General features: G+C 39.5%; 1 protein-coding gene across 10 annotated transcripts in view; it reads right to left on the reverse strand.

Moving 5' to 3' along the window:
- Positions 1 to 20,934, reverse strand: part of NAMPT (nicotinamide phosphoribosyltransferase) — a 378,494-nt gene that overhangs the window by 22,289 nt on the left and 335,271 nt on the right. For 9 of the 10 annotated variants that reach the window (XM_055590238.1, XM_055590236.1, XM_055590235.1 and 6 more), the window contains 4 exons: positions 15,686 to 15,789; positions 5,471 to 5,627; positions 3,914 to 4,017; positions 1,766 to 1,894 (listed from right to left, as the gene is read on the reverse strand). In XM_055590238.1, coding sequence (XP_055446213.1) covers positions 1,766 to 1,894; positions 3,914 to 4,017; positions 5,471 to 5,627; positions 15,686 to 15,789 — 494 coding nt within the window. Of the gene's footprint in view, positions 1 to 1,765; positions 1,895 to 3,913; positions 4,018 to 5,470; positions 5,628 to 15,685; positions 15,790 to 16,546; positions 16,657 to 20,934 lie in introns of those variants that run through there. The other variant, XM_055590237.1, reaches the window with a different exon arrangement.

The raw sequence follows: 20,934 nt of genomic DNA on the forward strand, positions 1-20,934 counted from the left end.
ACTCTGCACAAGGAATTCCCTGGTGGTCCAGTGGTTAGGACTTGGCACTTTGACTGCTCTGGTTCAATTCCTGGTTGGGGAACTAAGATCCTGCAATGAGGCCAAAAAATAAACACCACAAAAAAACAAACTTTGCATATACTGGGAGGGTGAAATGGAAAGAATACTACTAAGCACTATTATTTTAAATGTTTTAAATTAAGCATTTCCTGAAGAAAATCTCAAGTTTTTAAATAACAAGCTTTTTGGATTTGGTAACAGATTGGATTTACAAGGTAGTAAACTTGGGTGGGAGATGGCTAAGACAAAGATGAACCACCTCTATCCTCTAACCCACAGAAGAGGCAAAGTCATTCTGAGAAAGTGTTTTCTGGAGACATGGTATTTAAACACAATTAAAAAAAAAAACAACACAGGATCTATCAGAAAGGGATTGTTTCAGAACATATATTTTTGTGCCTTAGATAAAAATACATACCAAGGACTGAAATTATTTAAATAATATATTAGAAGGTAAACTTGATAAGCAGATGAAAATAGGGAACTTTTTTCCCTTCAAAATCTAAATCTCACATTGGATTTTATATTTAATAATCTTTAAAAATATTTTTATATTTGCTAACAAACTAAGATGTCCACAATTTATAAAAACATCAACTTTTTTTTTTTAGTGAAATACATCTAAATAATGATAATTAAAACAGGTACTTAAAATTTTTTTCAAGGCTAGTATTTTTCACTTTCTAAAGAAAAACATACATGAAAAGCAAGATAGACTTCGAATTAGTTCTATGTCATAAATATCTGCTTTATGAGACTCCAATTCAACACAGGGGAGGAGTACTTATTGACTAAATCCTCAACCAGAAAACCAAAAAGAAAAAAAGTGAAAAAAGGTGATTCATAAATGATGATTTTAAAAGTAAGATTTATCTGTTTGGGATCTTTTGGCACTGAAGGTAAAATACACTAGATGTGATTCTTTAAGAACTCTTCTACTTTTTTTTATAATTTCATCCCCTCAAAATAAAGTATCTGTCAGTAAAGGAGTATGAGAAGTGTTAATATGTTTCCTTTTACTCTGAGTTCACAATTCAGAGTTTTAACACATAACAGTAAACTATTTTAAATCTTTATTTTAGTTAATTGTTCATTGTTTCAGAGCCTGTTAGGCTATTAAAATTTTTTCTAAACTGTTTCTAGTCTTTATAAATGAATCCCAAATGTATTATTTTATAATATAACAACAAATTAGTTTTACCAATAAACTAGTGAGATAAAGCATACAAAGCACCAAGTAATCACCTCTCAGATAATAGGGTGAAATTTCTATAGTGAACCTTGAATGTATTTAGATGAGAAATACCAGGTGGTAGAGCCTAGGCCCTGAACTGATTAGATAAGAATAAAGAAAACGATTACTAAAATGTCTTAAGTTACTAAAGATGTACCTGTGCTGTTTTTATAATCTTTCTCTATGGTGGTGTATATTTAGGATTGCAACAAATAAGATGGAGGCCAGCTGAGTTTTAACTGTTAACGATTTTTTACAATTTAAGATTAGATTTTACTGGAAGGTAATTTAAAGATTATTTAGTCCAACTGTCATTTTATAGGTGAGGAAACTGAGGCCTGAAAGGTTTAGGAAGTGGTAGGAGGTTATATAACTTCATTAGTAGCAATTTTTAAACTAGAATTCCAGTTGAATGGTTTTTACATCTACAATTAATGTTAAGAATGAAAACCAAAACAAAAAACAATTCACCTCAACCCAGTTTGTAAGCCAGTAACACTCCGGATCTGTGTTTTCCACTGTGAAGAGAACATTTCCTCTTGGAATGACAGAGCCCTCAGGAACAGCTTTTACTTCTATTGGAAGATGCCCATCATATTTCTGGTAAAAGACAATAATTAAATTATTCATTCAACAGATGGTACACCATTACCATTACATATTTTACAGAAGCTAAACTTACTGTCAGAGAAATAACAATTATAGATCTTACTGTATTGCTAGTAATATGGTCAGAATATGCTTATCCTCCTGAAATAAAATTAGCTATTATGATTAACAGTTTAGTATTACTAATTTTTAAAATTTTATGCTGTCAAAGTACTTTTGCTAAGAAAATTTGTCACTTGAAGATAATTTCAAAACAAAGTTGTTTTCCTCTTCTTTCCCCTTCAAAGAGTTTATTCCAACATATTCTAAGAGCACTATCTTTCTTCTAAGTAGTCTTCTTTTCCATCAAAGAAAGGCTAATGACTGGAAGATAAAATAATGAACTGCTGTTAAAGAGCAAAATAAAATGAACAAACTAAAAAAGAAAAGAACTCTTTGCCAGTAGAAGAATCTCGAATAGGTTTTCTCTATACTGGCAGTAGACCTCACATTATTTTGGTAGTAGACTAACTGTAAGTATAGTTTCTAGAACTTTTGCAATCAACATCCAAGTGCAACAAGTCTCTCCCAGATTAGGCTGAGGATATAGTGGCTATATGACATGTTACTAGATACTTAATTAAGCCTCCCCTTTTTTAAAGTTAAAAGCTGGTTAACTTTTGGCTAGTAAGGTAGGTTGTTTCAGAAATCCTGGCAGTTTACGTGATTTGGGACAAGATAACTAGATTAAAAAAAAAAAATTCATGATTCTCAAGGTCTCAGATTCTATGCTTGTAAAATTGGATTACACAAGATTATCTCTAGAGAATCTATGAATCCCTAAGATTCTCTGAATATAAAATGAAAAGATTTACCACGTTGACGACTGAGAATTATATTACTAAGCACAGCATCTAACTTAACCATAACTGTTATCCTCAAAACAAATCAAATGAGTTAAATGTGGTAGTTAGCCAACAGATTTTACTGACCTTAAGATATGGAAAACTAGCAGATTGCTTACCCAACTTCTTCATGGAGCCAAAATTACCAAATAGTAAAATTCAGTATTACAATATAGGCATGAAAGTTAAAGCATTTCTTATCACTTTGTGTTTGGTAGTTTACAATGAAAAAGACATTCATTTTAGAGATAATTAACATGGAAAGATGTCAGTAGATCCCATTCTCCACCTATCTATATAATATAGAAAACGGCCAGGGGACAATTCAACTTGTAACTCAATTTCCATGTCTTTGGATGCCCAAAAGTTTAAGCAAGGAATCCAAATGTGTTAGATAGGATATTACAGTATAATAAAGAATGAAAATTCATTTCACAGATCTGTACCAAACTATTCTAACTATTCAGTAAAGGAAACGTCCTAGAATTGTATAGTGATAGATTCATACCATCTATTTTCTTAGGTATTCTACAGTCCAGAAAATAGGCTTAAACTTTCAAGTTGCCCCATGCCCTTTCTTAATCATATGTATTTTCAGATAAAGGATTAAATCACCTTTCTGATTTGCTAGTTATTTAAACTGTAATACATATTGTATCAAACTGCTTAGACATGCTATAGATTCTTGATACTAATCATCAGGAAAAACAATTAAACGTACCTTTAACTTCTCACAAGAATATCTAAATAGATATTAGTTACAGGTTCCCATACAGACAATAGTTGTAATTACAGCTGATCCTTGAACAATGTGGGGGTTAGAGGCACCCCCTGCCAAAAGTCGAAAATCCAGTCAGCCTTACTTACAGTATTACTGTATTACTTACAGCCAGCCTCTGTAACCGCAATTCCTCTGTATCTGTGGTTCTGCATCTGCAGATTCAACCAACTGCAGGCTTGTAGTGCCGTAGTATTTACTACTGAAAGATACTCCATGTAGAAGTGGACCTGTGCAACTCGAACCTGGTTTTCAAAGATCAACTGTATAGCCTAATCTTCTATTCAAATTTCAGCAAGAAATTTTGAACTAAAAGTAAAACCAAAATACAAAATACACATTTTTTACCTCAAGAATGTAGTTCCATCCCTTTTCATTAAAGACATCATCTTGGAAATGCTCTCTGTATACCTCTTTGGCTTCTTGGATCTTCTCTTTGGTCACTACTTTACCTAAAAAAATAAACATCTCCTGTTTACATTTCTGAAGGCATGCTGTGAATTGCTGAGTTGTCATAGGATTAATGTCTCTAGCTATTTCACACATTCTATGGATTAAAAAACAAGAACTGAGAGGTTAAATGATTTACCCAGAGTCAACAGCAGAGTCAGAAAAGGAATCTGCATTTCCAACCACTCATAAGCAGAAGCATAAAAATTATGTGAAAAACAAATTTGCAGTAGAAGAGATTTTTATATGTGTGTATGTATATATATTTTAAATTACAGTAACAAATTCACTTCTAGGGAGATTTTTAAAAAAACCTGTGTTAATTTATACAGTCTTCAGATTTGAGAGTGAGCCTTTGATATGTGGTTTCCAGGTTAACCTGTTTACTTTATTCATAAAGTATATCTTTGGAGGCTGACAATCCAATAATTTTCACAGTTCCTACGTTGTTGCCACCCCCGCCCCCCATACACCTTTAGCTAACTTTATCTATCAAATGAGGATAATACCTACTTATAGCGTGGTTGTGAGAACTAAATGAGTTATGACATCTGAATAAAAGTTCTTAGAATGCTGGCCTATAACAAACCATATACTTTAGCTGTAATTAATAATAAATAACACTTTATAAAGCTTTTAAGCTGAAGGAAATTGAAGTGTAACATTAGTCTTTGGTAACTCTCTAAATAAGATCACTAGTAAACTTATTTAAAATATCTTGGGTAATTGTGTTGCAATGAAGTACTTTTGATATCCAAGTATATTTTCAATAGCATAACATATCTGAACTATCTAATTTTAAAACTGCCAATGTTACAGAAAAAATTATCTGCATAAAATTCAACTTAATCTGTATTCAATTCTGAGATTACTTTTATTTGAAAAGGTAAAAATGAAGTTTTCCAAAATGTATAGAAACCTTTGGAACTATTTCCCCAGCCTCCAAATGGACTTCCAAATAATAAAGTACAAAAATTATTTTGGGGATTCTGCTTCTTTAAAATGCATTTGAGACTAATTCTACAGTTACAAGTCGTTTTGAAACATAGGCCTTTAAGGTAAAACTGACTAGCATAAACATATTCTAACTGCTATCACAACTCAAAATGAGTTTCCAGGTCAGTAACAAATCCTTTATTTTGAATTAGTGACTAAAGTCTGCCAACAAACAATATGACTCTCAGAAAATTATTCACTTCTCTAAATTTATTCCCAAGCTTATTAGTTTCAGAAAATCTCTCTCATATTTAGAACACCAAGTACATACAAATTATACAATTTAATGCTCTCAAATTAACAGATTTCTAAAAATTTCAAAAGAACCCCTAATGTAATTAATATCAAAATTAGACTCTTCAAAAAGTTACTTCAAATAATAAAATATGACAGTATAGGAGAACAACTATGAAGAGGTATATGAAAACAGTATTTTAAACATATTAGGAAAAGCAATACCTTTTAAATACTTATGAAGAATGTACTGCAATCCATAAAATACTGTTTCCTCATATTTCACCTTCCTTATTTTCGAGTTTTCAGTCTTCTTCTCACGGCATTCAAAGTAGGAATAAACTTTGCTTGTGTTGGGTGGGTACTGTTTATAGTGAGTAACCTATATGAAAGAGAAATACTTGAATTAGAAAATACCAGAAGAACAGAATAACTTGAAATTATGTAAAAACTAGATAAAATATACTGATTTGCTATTGATAAGCTTCTTTTCTGGCGATAAAGAATAAAAAGTAAGTATCGTGCTTATTGTTGTTTAGTTGCTAAGTCATGTCCGACTCTTTTGCAACCTTATGGACTGTAGCCCGCCAGGCTCCTCTGTCCATGGGATTTCCCAGGCAAGAATACTGGAGTGGGTCGCCATTTCCTTCTCCAGGGGATCTTCTCCATCCAGGGACTGAATCCATGTCTCCTGCATTGGCAGATGGGTCCTTTAGCACCGAGCCACCAGGGAAGCCCCATTATGATTAAGTTACTGTTAATACTTCGGTATCTTAAATTCAAAATCACAGGCGAGTATAAATTTTTATAAACAGACTGGATTTAAGGAAGTACATAGCCTCTATAGAACCAGACACTTGGGGAGAAAAATAAAAAAAAGGTATCTCGTTTATTCTTGGTGAACAGTCTTCATTTGGGAAAGAGAAGCAGCTGCCTGGGGGGATATACAACATACAAGAATGAACTGAAAGCAGAATTTGGTACTGTCACTATTTTACTATTTAAGTGTGGAATGCTCATCAAGTCAATAGTCAATGACTTCTTCAGGCTCTCCATCTGCATAGTGAGGTACTGGAAACGATCTCTTCTAGTCTTCATAGTGACACTGTGAAAACCTGGATGAAAGCAACAGCAGCAGAGTGGAAAAAAATACCCTGTTTTGTCATTTTTTCTCAAACCACCTCTGAATTGCAAAATATATGTCTATACAATTGCAACATTAAATCCTTGTGGATTTAAAGATATGAAGAGGTATTATTACAAATTTCTTTTCCATGAATTTAGGTAAGAGCCACTGTTGAAAATTTGTTTTTGTTTTCTGTGTTCATTATAATCTGAATTTATTACATTTTAATATGGTTACAATATTTTACCAATAAAAAACAACTGGAAGAATACTGTGTATTTTCCTATTTGAAAAAATAGGAATAATAATGCCTTAAAGCTTACAGATAGGGTGATGAGTCAGGGTAATGGTGGAATAAATGTTTGCAGATGAGTTTCATGGACGACTGCTGTGGACATAAACCATTTTCCCTGTTTACTTCTGATCTCAAGTTTCGGAAAAACTAATGTTTTCCCTGTTTGGCTGCACAATCTCAATCCAAGTAAAACTTGGCTTTAACCTAAAGAATCTTTGTGGCTTAACACAAAAACTCTAAAATGAATACAGAAAGAAAAAAAAGTCACAAATGTTTAAAATATGTTTCCTTTCTCATTGAAGCAACTTACAACTCTGTCTAATAGCCCCCTGATGCTGCTTACAGGTAACCTTGGAGGTGAATCTTTATTGTTAATATGTGGTCTGTTGCCTAAGTCAGGTAAGAGTTGGAACTTTCTGTTTTGCTCATCTATGCATCCCAGGTGATGCAGTGGTATAAAGAAACCCCTTGCCAATGCAGGAGCTGCAAGAGACGCAGGTTGGATCCCCGGATCAGGAAGATCCCCTGGAGATGGAAATGGCAACCCGCTCCAGTATTCCCACCTGGAAAATTCCATGGGTAGAGAAGCCTGGCAGGCTATAGTCCATGGGGTCTCAAAGAGTTGGACTGAACACACACAGGCAGTTATCTATATATTACAAGGTATATGGAGGCTTCATCAAAACCTAGCATAGGGACTTCCCCGGCAGTCCAGTGGTTAGGATGCTGTGCTTCCACCACAGGGGGTATGGGTTTGACCCCTGATCAGGGAACAAAGGTTCCTCATGCTGCATGTGTGTTAGTCACTCAGTCATGTCTGACTCTCTGCGATCCTATGGACCCTAGCCTGCCAGGCTCCTCTGTCCACGGACTTCTCCAGGCAAGAATACTGGAGTATGGTGCCATTTCCTTCTCCAGGGATCTTCCCAAACCAGGGATTGAACCTGGGTCTCCTGCACTGCAGGCAGATTCTTTACTGTCTGAGCCATCAGGAAAGCCCACATGCTGCATGGTGAGGCCAAAACAAAAACAAAAAAACCCTAGAAGTACATGTCAGTTTTTTAAAGTTAGAACTCAGGGGCTGATGCCAGTGTAAATTTCAGATTTAAAAAGTAGTTCAGTGAAGTGGCTAATACAGAGGCTGCTGCTGCTAAGCTGCTTCAGTCGTGTCCGACTCTGTGCGACCCATAGACAGCAGCCCACCAGGCTCCTCTGTCCCTGGGATTCTCCAGGCAAGAATACTGGAGTGGGTTGCCATTTCCTTCTCCAACCCAATACAAAATCCAGAGCAATTAAGTCTATTAGCTGATTCATTAAAATGCAAAAACATGCATATGTATATATAGGCATGATAATCACAGTAATAAATGATTACTACTTTACTTAAGAAACTGGTTAGAAAAAGATATCACCATTTGAAAATGTACACAAGATGTATGTAAAAATGAAAATGTCCAGTTTACAATCTAAGTAACTCCAATTTCCTTAGTGGGAATAAGCAGTGAGGTGGGAGAAAAGTCAGCTCTGATGAAGTAAAATTTGAACAAAGATTCACAGTTGTGACTCAGTAGTTATTGGACCTTCTTCATAGTTCACATACTTAATGGTGCACCTTTAATAGTTTATAATAGTTTACTTTTTCTATATCAGATTTAAAAGTATTAGAAGGCAAATGAATTATTTTCTTCCTCTGAGTAGACCAAGCAGTCAAAAGCTAAATGGAAATGTACCTAAGCTATTTAATTCCACCTTGGTTTAAAAGTATAATACTAAAGATTTTCCATCCTATAAATACAGTTCCTGTTATGGACAATAATGAAATACGTTTATATAATTTTAAAGCTTTACTTCAGTTGTGTTCTTTAATTATGGTACTTAAAACCTTTGCGTAAGTATTCAGAATGTCTCTCTGAAAACAAACATTAAAAATACAAAGTTGTCTAGGCTTAGTTAGAAATGACGTATGACTTCTAAAATCTTTGGAGAAACTTAAGAGAACTGTTTAAGAATTCAGCTAAACAATCAGCAAACTCTCTGGCAATTAACTATGGAACAATTTACTATCAACCACTTACTAACACCCAATATATCTGAAAAGAATAAAATACAATAGTATGTTCAGATCTGTTTATATACTGGCATATACACTGTTTAAATGGGAAAAAAATTTTTAAACAGAGCTTCTTAGTAAATATTTTCTAAAGTAGCTAATTTTAGTTGTGCTAAGTTTACTGTGCTCTTCATTTTACTAAAAACTTCATTTCTGCTAAACTTGTCACCCTGAGCCCCTTGGAACTTTTATCAGAAAAGGAGATGATATAGCAGAAATTCAAATCAATAAATTTTTATTTTATAAACAGTTAATTCATTCACAAATATATACTCTACCTGCTGTGTAATCAGGCACTGGTTCAGATGCTAAGGATGGGGAAGTAAAATAGACTGACATAGTCCCTAGTCTCACTAGTGAGGGCTCCTGCTACTGCTGCTGCTGCTAAGTCGCTTCAGTCGTGTCCGACTCTGTGCAACCCCACAGACAGCAGCCCACCAGGCTCCCTCATCCCTGGGATTCTCCAGGCAAGAACACTGGAGTGGGTTGCCATTTCCTTCTCCAAAGCATGAAAGTGAAAAGTGAAAGTGAAGACGCTCAGTCGTGTCCGACTCTTAGCGACCCCATGGACTGCAGCCTACCAGGCTCCTCTGTCCATGGGATTTTCCAGGCAAGAGTACTGGAGTGGGGTGCCATTGCCTTCTCCAAGTGAGGGCTGAGAGATCATAACATAATTTCAGAGCTAGATGGATGCTATGAAAAATTAAGGCATGGGAGACTAAATAGGAGGCCAGGAAGGCTTCTTCTGAGATAGTGACATGTGAACAAGATCTAAATGACAAGGAAATAGGAAATATTTTGATTTCAGGGTCAGAACAGAAATGAAGACCACTGTGGTTGGTGCTTAGAGAATGAGGAGGAGGGGGTACATGAAGTCAGAGAGAGATGCAGGGACAAGATCACATAAGACTCACAGGCTACCTCAAGTGGGGAAGCCACTAGTATGCTTTAGGCTAGAGTGATTATGATCTGATTCACATTTGACAAGCCTGGCAGAGGTGGAGAGTAGATTACAGGGTGACCTGAGTGGATGCAGGAGTATCAGTTAAGAGACTATTGCCAAAACACAGATCAGGTGAGAGATGACTCAATATCTTTGAAGAAGTAGGCTGATAGATTTGATTTGGGAATAAAGAGGGGGAGAATTTTATGATGTTGCCTAGATTTTTGGCTTGAGCAACTGAGTGAATAATGGTGCCATTTGCTGAGACGAGGAAAGGCATGGAAGGACTGGATAGGGAACTCAAGAGCTTAGTTTTAAGTATGGTAAATAAACACTAACAAAAAGCTTCATAATATTCAAAATTAAGTGACCTGCCAAAAGAGCGCTCTTAAATCATATTGTTTTTCAGCACTGCCTTGAACTTCCACCACTTGAGAAAATGGCTGTACAATAAATTTAAATTTATAAAATGAGAAAATAACAAATTTCTCTTAATATTCTCCACAAAGACTACCCCTAAAAATGTTTCTTAAACTGACATAGCCTTCCTGCAACTAACAGAATCCCGCCAGCACAGAAATATATGTGTGATGAAGAACAGAGACACAAGGGAAAATGTAGCTCTTCTAATAAATCTAAATTTCAGTTATGTGGTTGATTTTACTTCATGAAAAAATAAGCTTCTAAAAACTGCACTCCCAGTGTCAATTAACCATGTATAACAGTTCAAGAGAAATATGAGAAGTATTTCAGTTGCATAGAGTTTTTCTGTGAGAGCAAAGTATACTTTTCTCCTGAGCTTCTCTAGATTTCCTATAAGGTTGACATAATATATTTCCAAGAGCTTTCCTCCCACATTGGTATCACATGACCAAAGGTAACTACTACTAACCTACTTTCACAGTTATAATCACTAAGAAATAATCACAAGCCAACATTTCAACACTAGCATGTGTATATAAGAGCATATGGAGTAACAGACTCAAAGTCACAAATGAAGCTATGTTACCTGTGTAATATCTAAGGGCACTCGTAAGAGGCACTTATTAAGACTCTCTACCTTTTCAAAAGTAATGAGCCAGAAACAGCAAAAATCATAACGGATTTTTTCTTCTTTTCAATATTATTCAGGATTTCTCAACCCCTGTCCTTCTGTTGCTCCAGAAAATAATTCATTGCTATTTGGCTTATGAAGCACTACTAACATCAAAATACAATTTAAGGATTTGGGGATTACATTATTTTAGTGAAGGGGAGAAACTGTAAAACCAGCCATTATCATTATGCTGCCTCTTCCCTTGACTCTGGTAGAATTCCTAGTAACTTGCACCTTTTCTTGGCACACCTTTAAGAGAGATTTCATAAACTGACAAAAAGGCTATCAGTTTCTGGTATTTTTGTTTTGCAAGATACTCTACAATTATTACTGGCCTCATCCAGTTTTTCTATGAAGTATATTCATGATTTACATGTAGGATTTTATTATTTCTGTTGCCTGGGTTTTTCCTGTAATTCATAATATAAAACTTACTGGGAAAACGCTATCCTAAGAACGCACAGGTGCTCTCTGACATACAAACTGCAGCAGGACCACACTTCTCACAGGGTTTAGGCTGCCACTGGAGCTGTTTTAACCATACTTAAGTGTCCAGAATTGGTGGAGGAGAAGCAACTTTGAAAAACAGGGAACAGTTCAGAGGAAGACACTGGTAGCTCAAGTCTGAGGCAGGACTAACTTACCCACAGGAATGATTGTCATCTAGCCCCAAATCTTTAACCCCAAAATGCCCAAATAAGATTTGTTATTCTGCCACTAATGAGGAAGCAAGCTGTTTTTCAAAAAGCTACCTTGGGTGCTTAATGACCATACATAAATCATACAGCCTTTTGTAACTTTTCTAAAATCAACTTTCACCCATCTTAGATTGTAATGGACATCTTTTGTCTTTTATAATACCTCAGTTCAGTTCAGTTGCTCAGTCCTGTCCAACTCTTTGCGATTCCATGGACTGCAGCATGCCAGGCCCACCTGTCCATCAGGAGCTTACTCAAACTCATGTCCATCCAATCTGTGATGCCTTCCAACCATCTCATCCTCTATCATCCCCTTCTCCTCCCGCCTTCGATCTTTGCCAGGATCAGGGTCTTTTCAAATGAGTCAGTTCTTTGCATCAGGTGGCCAAAGTATTGGAGTTTCAGCTTCAAGCATCAGTCCTTTCAATGAATATTCAGGACTGATTTCCTTTAGGATGGACTGGTTGGACCTCATTTCAGTCCAAGGGACTCTCAAGTCTTCTCCAACACCACAGTTCAAAAGCATCAATTCTTTGGTGCTCAGCTTTCTTACAGTCCAACTCTCACATCCATACATATGAGTACTGGAAAAACCATAGTTTTGACTAGACGGACATTTTTTGGCAAAGTAATGTCTCTGCTTATTTAATATGCTGTCTAGGTTGGTTATAACTTTTCTTCCAAGGAGCAAGTGTCTTTTAATTTCATGGCTGCAGTCACCATCTACAGTGATTTTGGAGCCCCCCAAAATAAAGTCTGTCACTGTTCCATTGCTTCCCCATCTACTTGCCATGAAGTGATGGGACCCATATAATACCTAATGGGTCTCTAATATTTATTAATTAATGGATGAAAATGTGTTGAATTCAAGATAACCAGTTTAAAATGACCTTTTGAGAAGCAACCCACACTGGACAACACATTTCATAACTTATGTGTCTGACGTGGTTTAAACTGTAAATTGCTTAGAGATTTCTTTCTTGCACTGCATGTTATTTATTTTTTCCAACTGAGTCTGAATTGACAACATCTTCCATTTCAACCTGCTAACAGGTAGAATGTTCAGAAATGGTAAAACTCTGCTGTAGTTTGTTACAGACATTATCTATATAGAAGGGGAAGAAGAATGGAATAGAAATGAATCTTTTACTGATTCATTTAGTTGGAAACTGATCAGTGGCCATCCCAGAAATAAGTGGGAAAAAAAATGACTTATTTCCTTTACAAAAAAATGTTCCAAATACTATTTTAGCACCGCAATGGCTAAGGCCAGCCCCAATGCACCTTTCCTTAGCTGGCTTATTAGCACAATGTAAATATAACCCAGTAGATAATTTTCTTTAAACCATTTTGAAAATATAAGTGGTTAACACTTAAGTGTCCTTTTCATTTGTAACAAGAACCCAGGATGAAAACAGAAGAAACAACCACATTCATCTATTTCCTTCGTTCATCATTATGTATAATGAAGTAAGAGATTACAGAAATGAATACATATTTTAAATGCCCCTTTAGTCCAAATTGTCCTGAACTGTCTGGAAAGGATACAAGCAAAAACAAAATTTCTACATGTTGTCATGTGCTTGGACATTATTCTATCTACTTGCAAAATACCTTTCTAGAGTGCCTAGACAGCCAATTATCCTTACTTCAGTTCTACCCACCCCACCCCTTGCAAAAAAACCAAATCAACAATTTAGCTTGTTCTGTTCTGTTCCACCAATACAACCAAAGCTGCTAGCTCCCTACTTTAACTGGCCAACAGTATGTAAGTACTGATAAGGATGTGTATATAATCTTCTCAGGTAATTTCCAAATAGAAGTGTAATTTTACTGCTTCTAGACTCAAGATTACCATTGCTGTCTCCTCTTCATCCAAGAAGATTAAAAAAAAAAAGCAAAAATGATAAACAGGCTATGCTGCTAAGTCACTTCAGTCGTGTCGGACTCTGTGCGACCCCATAGACAGCAGCCCACCAGACTCCCCCGTCCCTGGGATTCTCCAGGCAAGAACACTGGAGTGGGTTGCCATTTCCTTCTCCAATGCATGAATGTGAAAAGTGAAAGTGAAGTCGCTCAGATCTGTCTGACTCTTCGTGACCCTATGGACTGCAGCCTACCAGGCTCCTCCGTCCATGGGATTTTCCAGGCAAAAGTACTGGAGTGGGGTGCCATTGCCTTCTCTGAAACAGGCTATAAGTACCACCAAAAATGTAAGGAAAATGAAACTTAAAAACTAAATTGCAAGTGTAAAATACACAATTTATTTTACTGACTGCTGCAAACCACTGGTATAATAAAACATCAACCTGACTGAATCCTCTTGAGGGTTTTCTTGGGAGGGAGGGTGGGAAATGAAACATGTTAGTTACTAAGATGATAATCTTCTTAAAAGGTTTTATATTAGGAAGGGGATAAATACACCAACCAGTCTGACTTGAAATGGACAGGAATAAACTTTATTAAATAGGTACAAATTCTAATAGTGCTGTTAAGTATGCCTAGCTAGCAGATTAGAAAACTTTAGGGTAACCACTCTTACCTTTCATCCCAGGAAACTGATGTTAAAGCAATTTTACATTCCTTATATACAATAGCTAGAGGAGCCACAAACTAAAGAAGCTTGCACACTGTTTTGTTTTTAAAAGTTAAAACTTACCTTTCTTGTTATTAATACATTAAAAAACTTGAAAATTATTTTAAAAATTTAGTTAAGGGGATGAAGTTTTAGAAAACTGTGAATGTGACCATTCTAAAATCACTATTAAAAACACTCAAAATACCATGAACTAAGTAACCACAAGAGAAGCACAAGTAAACCATCCTTGATAGCACTATGATCTCCTTGCAACTGTGTAGATTTCCATTTTAAAGTTCCATTTAAAAGACCACTCCTTAAAGAAACTTGGTTCTACTTTAATAACCCACCTTAATTATCAAAAGTAGAATCTTAAACCAGCTAGGAAAAAAAGTTAAAAGAGAGGTAAAATGGGATTCTCGAAAATACTGGAATATTTAAGAAAAAAACTAAAAGTAACAACAAAAAATCTGAAAACATGCTTTAATCGCTATACTCCAAACTACCATGCTGCTCAAGTAAAAACTGAAACTTATTTTGTGAAAGTGGAGTTTTCAGTCTGACATGTCATTTTTTAGGTGTCCTGGATACCAAAGATTGTTAGCAAAGTATAATCCAGTTTACTTCAAATTTCCCTTTAACTACTCTTCCCTTTATTAATGTATGTGAGTTTCAAATAAAATGATCGGGACACCTATACATACAAGCGTCCAATAGCCATAGTAACAGAACGCTGTGTCCTCTCAACATGTTCTCTAGGTTAACTACAGTTTTTTTTAAACTTCTTGTGTTTCACTTTCCTTTTCACAGAAATCACAAAGTGGTTCTAATGGAATAAAGGCAGATCGGCCTTTGCAACAGACGATGAGGAGTGTGAGTGATCACCAGACGCAAGGGAGTTTGAAACCGAGCCCAATGGAGTGGGACTGGGGAATCGAGCAGGGCTCCCCGGAACAGACAGATAAGGGTCCTCCGCACCCGGGCCACCGGCAGAAGAACGTGGCTGGCTGATCCAGCAGCCCTACTAGACCTCGCCCACCCCTTCCTCGAGGAGGGACACATCTGCCGACTAAGGGGTGAGCTTGCTTGACTCAACTCCGCGGGGGGAACCCCACTTTTCAAACCTGACTCCCTCTTTCCACGGCGGAATCCCAGGGGCCGTTACCTAACTGACCTGCTCTCCTCAGGCAAGCCCTAACCAAGGCCGGCCCTGCCTGGCCCAGGACCAAAAGGCCGCACTCCTGGGGAAGGCGTGAGCTCATCCAGTGACGCCCCGGCCGTCGGCCCGCTGAGCTGCCCGGAGCTCCGGGCGGCGAGTGCGGGGAACCGGTTCGGGCCCGCCTCAACCCCTCGCCGCACCGCCCCAACCACGCACCCCCCAGGCCCCGCCTCCTGCCGTCCATCCCTCCATCCCTGCTCCATCAGCCTCCTCCCCAACTGCGGCGCCAGCCTCACCTGCCCCATCCCGCCCGCCGCCGACGCCGCTTCTTCCCTCGGGGCTTCCCCAGCGCCGAGACCCCCCCCAGCCCGGCCGCCCCCGCCCCGCAGCCTCGCGCTGTTCCCCGACGCACCCTCTTCCTCCCCGAGTCTCTACCTTGTATGAGTCGGTGGCCAGGAGGATATTGAACTCGGCTTCTGCCGCAGCATTCATCTCGGGCGGGAGCGTGGGGGCCGCGCGCCGCGAACTGCCCGGCGCGGCTGCGAGGAAGGAGAAAAATGGGCTTCACCGCGCTCCGTTGCTTAAGTCACCGATCGGTCGGAGGGGGAGGGTAAGAGGAGGGGGAAAGGGAGCGAGTAGGAGGGGCCAGAGGAGGGCGGTCCCGGGAGCCGTGACGCGACGAGGGAAGCGGCGGCGGTGGAGCGGCGGTGGAGGCGGAGCGCGCCGGCAATCTAGGGACTCCCGGCGGCCTCCTCACCCCGGCTGCCCGCCCCCGTCTCATCGCTCCGCTGGGGACGCGAGGGGCGGGGTGAGACCGCGCGTGCGCAGATTGCAGGGGGCGGGGTGGGAAGGACGTGAGGCACGCGCCTTTCTCGGAGACGCCCACCCCGGGAAGCCGGAGGCTGAGGGGCCGCCCCGGCCCGTGACCCACGCGCACGCTTGGCTTTCATTTCCCGGCCCTACGCTGCGGGGCGGGGGCGGGGCCGGGAGGGGGGCGTTCCCAGCCTCGCCACTCCTGAGATTAGCCTGTTCTCCCGCCCCGCTGGCACCTTCCTATCCTTACCCAGTCCTGGCCCGTTTTCTGAGTCCTCCTGAAGTCACGCCACTGGCTGGGGGCTGAGGAGCCTCCCTCTGTCCGTCTCCCCGTCCCCCTCGCGCAGTTCCTCACCTTTGTCTCTGGCTCAGATTCAGGATCGAGCCTTTTGCCTTCATCCCTCGTGTCTCTCCTGGTCCTCCTAACCGTCTTTAAAATCTGGAGCGCTGCGCTGAGGAACAAGGGCTGAGGGGTTTGCTAACCTGACTCATCGGCTCCACTTTCCTCCACCTCTGTGACTGAGCTCTTTGATCCTTTGAGGATGTTTTGACTTTTCCCGAGAAAATAGCCTGCACCCAAATTCGGGTGTTGAATTCAGTCCCGACAGACAATCAGAGGATAAGACCCAGTTGAGTCTAGTTTGCCGAGGAGTAATTGGCAACGGGCCACAGTCTTTGACAGGGTGCGAGACTGACTGGTGTCATCGCTGTAATCGCTCGATCTTGGGAAACGGGTTGGCAAATGGAAATACAAAAGCAAATGAAACGACGTCGGATGACTTCAGCCAAACGTGAACCATCCATTTGCGTAGTTCTCATACGTGGTTGCATTTTTGCGTAAAACTGATTTCCTTTGTCCCTATGATTAATAGTTTGTTTTTAAGATTTAGGTTTTACAAGACACAGGTTACCAGGGGAAAACCAACTTAATGAAAACTGGTACTTGAACTTTGCAATTGTCATTCAAGTTAGTGGAAGTCTCATTTTATGGAGGGTAGAGGTGGAGGCTGTGAATTGAGAGAGATTCATTGTCCGAACACTGCTGCTGCTGCAAAGTCGCTTCAGTCGTGTCCGACTCTGTGCGACCCCGTAGACAGCAGCCCACCAGCCTCCACTGTCCATGGGATTTTCCAGGCAAGAGTTCTGGAGTGGGTTGCCATTGCCTTCTCCGGTCCAAACACTGAGGCCTCTTCAATTAAAAGCAACTTCAGTCCAGACTATGTCTCGGAGTTAGTACAGATTCCTGACAATAGCCTCCATCTATAGGGAGATTCAGTAAAGGCAAAGATTACAGACGTGGTGAGATATCCCTAGGTGCTTACCAAGGTAATGAATAATACTAATGCATTTAGAATTATTTCAACAACAAGGTTTAAAACAAACGAGGCTTTTTTTGGTTGACCTAACATGTTTACTAGGGAAAATTACTTTCAAAACTAAATTAATATTAAAATACTAAAAATTGTATTTGGGGAGATTATGTTATTAATATATTAAAGAGTACAATTCAAAGAAGAAAAATGATCCATTTTGCTCTTAATTTGGACCTTTCTTCCTTCATTCATTTAAAATTTCTATAACCTATTTTACTTAAATGACAAATGCTTTTGCATAGCTTCCTGGAATCCATGGATGTATAACTGACCATTGTTCTGTGTGTGTGTGTCAGGGGCGGGGGGGTGGGGGGGGGAATAGAATTCTGATTACAAAGTGGGCTTTGTTTATGGTAGCATAAAGTTTAAGCTTCAGTCTTTGAATTGAATTTACAGTTTTAAGGTGAAAAGGCTTAATATCAATGCAAGTAAATATGCTATTAACATTGCTTGTTGAATGCAGAAACAGTCATAAGGCCTGCACTCAGCAGCAACTTGAACACAGAGCAGTTTCCAGAGGATAAGAGGAAAATGAAGTCATGTTACCAATAGAAAAGGCTCCATTTGTCTAAGGTAGAATTAGGCATCAGGGGTATCAGACTGCTAATGCAGGAAATGTGGGTTCAGTCTCTGGGTCGGAAAGATCCCCTGGAGAAGGAAACGGCAACCCAGTCCAGTATTCTTGCCTGGGAAATCCCATGGACAGAGGAACTGGTGGGCTGCAGTCCCTGGGGTCACAAAGAGTCGGACACAACTTAGCGACTAAACAACAACAAATATGTAACTACATGGTTAAGCAGGACCAATTTTTAATTAATTAGGATTTAGAACTATGAAATTATCACCAAATACAAAATAAAGATTTCATTTTCAAGTGTCCTTCCGTGAAAGACAATTTAATAGCTAGCATTTAGTATATTTATCAAGTAGCATCAGTCAGTCAGTCAGTTCAGTTGCTCAGTTGTGTCTGACTCTTTGTGACCCCATGAACCGCAGCACACCAGGCCTCCCTGTCCATCACCAACTCCCGGAGTCCACCCAAACCCATGTCCCCTGTGTCAGTGATGCCATCCAACCATCTCATCCTCTGTCATCCCCTTCTCCTCCTGCCCTCAATTTTTCCCAGCATCAGGGTCTTTTCCAGTGAGTCAGCTCTCCCCATCAGGTGGCCAAAGTATTGGAGCTTCAGCTTCAACAACAGTCCTTCCAATGAACACCCAGGACTGATCTCCTTTAGAATGGACTGGTTGGACCTCCTTGCAGTCCAGGGGACTCTGAAGAGTCTTCTCCAACACCACAGTTCAAAAGCATCAATTCTTCAGCACTCAGCCTTCTTCACAGTCCAACTCTCACATCCATACATGACTACTGGAAAAACCATAGCCTTGACTAGATGGACCTTTGTTGTCAAAGTAATGTATCTGCTTTTTAATATGCTGTCTAGGTTGGTCATAACTTTCCTTCCAGGGAGTAAGCGTCTTTTAATTTCATGGCTGCAATCACCATCTGCAGTGATTTTGGAGCCCAGAAAAATAAAGTCAGCCACTCTTGCCACTGTTTCCCTATCTATTTGCCATGAAGTGATGGGACCGGATGCAATGATCTTAGTTTTCTGAATGTTGAGCTTTAAGCCAACTTTTTCACTCTCCTCTTTCACTTTCACCAAGAGGCTCTTTAGTTCTTCACTTTCTGCCATAAGGGTGGTGTCATCTGCATATCTGAGGTTATTGATATTTCTCCTGGCGATCTTGATTCCAGCTTGTGCTTCCTCCAGCCCAGTGTTTCTCATGATGTACTCTGCATATAAGTTAAATAAGCAGGGTGACAATATACAGCGTTGACTTACTCCTTTTCCTATTTGGAACCAGTCTGTTGTTCCATGTCCAGTTCTAACTGTTGCTTCCTGACCTGAATACAGGTTTCTCAAGAGGCAGATCAGGTGGTCTGGTATTCCCATCTCTTTCATCTCCAGATGGTCAACACTGAAATCAGATTGATTATATCCTTTGCAGCCAAAGATGGAGAAGCTTTATACAGTCAGCAAAAACATGACCGGGAGCTGACTGTGGCTCAGACCATGAACTCCTTATTGCCAAATTCAGACTTAAATTGAATAAAGTGGGGAAAACCACTAGACCATTCAGGTATGACCTAAGTCAAATCAAGTAGTATCAGTTCAGTTCAGTTGCTCAGTCATGCCCGACTCTTTGCGATCCCATTAACTGCAGCATGCCAGGCCTCCCTGTCCATCACCAATTCCCAGAGTTCACCCAAACTCATGTCCATCAAATCAGTGATGCCATCCAGCCATCTCATCCTCTGTCATCCCCTTCTCCTCCTGCCCCCAATCCCGCCCAGCATCAGAGTGTTTTCCAATGAGTCAACTCTTTGCATGAGGTGGCCAAAGTACTGGAGTTTCAGCTTTAGCAGCAGTCCTTCCAAAGAACACCCAGGAATGATCTCCTTTAGGATGGACTGGTTGGATCTCCTTGCAGTCCAAGGGACTCTCAAGAGTCTTCTCTAACACCACAATTCAAAAGCATCAATCCTTTGGCGCTCAGCTTTCTTCACAGTCCAACTCTCACATCCATACATGACCACAGGAAAAACCATAGCCTTGACTAGACGGACTTTTGTTGGCAAAGTAATGTCTCTGCTTTTTAATATGCTATCTAGGTTGGTCATAACTCTGGAGATCTGAAAAACTGTTTCTCATAGGTCTCCACAACATGACAAATAATGATAAAAACAAAGACTCAAATGGGCCCCCAACTTTGTTCAAAACCCAGGATTAATCTACTATTCCTACCAAATAGCTAGTCGAAGCAGGGTAAATTGGGCATCCAGCCCCTTGTTTATTTCCTTCTGAATGTTATAAAAGGCCTGAAACTCATCCATTTGATCAAGGTGGTTATTCCTGCACCACTCCTATTTCCACACACCCCTCCATTCAGCCTTGGCACACTTTTGTATTTCAAAGTTGCCTCAGGTATTCTAATCAGACCTGAGTTCACCTCAGTAACAGTGGAGAAGTAGGTGAGGAACTCACCCACCTGGAACTCCTGACAATGGTTATCCATCACGCTTTATAACTTTCTCCAGCCTTACAAGCCACAACATTTGTTAAAAATGTTAAAGAGGAAATTTTAAATTAAACTTAGACCTTTTCTTATTTCTTTGGCCCTTTGGGACACCTCAGAGTTCTAATTTGTAAGGAAAATCCATTATTTATAGAAGCACACGGGTTTTCATGAATCTGATTATCAGTGCTCTTAACTCCTGAAGCACTCTTTAATGGCTCAGTTTGTTGGATCTGCTGCAATCACATCAAGACACACACAAAGCTGCTGAGTCTTAGTCTACAAGAATAGAAATGATAACAGTAAGTGTAACACGTACAAGAAGAATTAACACACATACATGGATTATTCATAGACCTGCCATTACAAAGTGTTCTGGTATACTTTCTATTGTATGCTTGTGATGACTATACTACAC

Source organism: Bubalus kerabau, chromosome 8 (assembly GCF_029407905.1).
Source record: "Bubalus kerabau isolate K-KA32 ecotype Philippines breed swamp buffalo chromosome 8, PCC_UOA_SB_1v2, whole genome shotgun sequence".
In the NCBI taxonomy this organism is placed as follows: domain Eukaryota; kingdom Metazoa; phylum Chordata; class Mammalia; order Artiodactyla; family Bovidae; genus Bubalus; species Bubalus kerabau.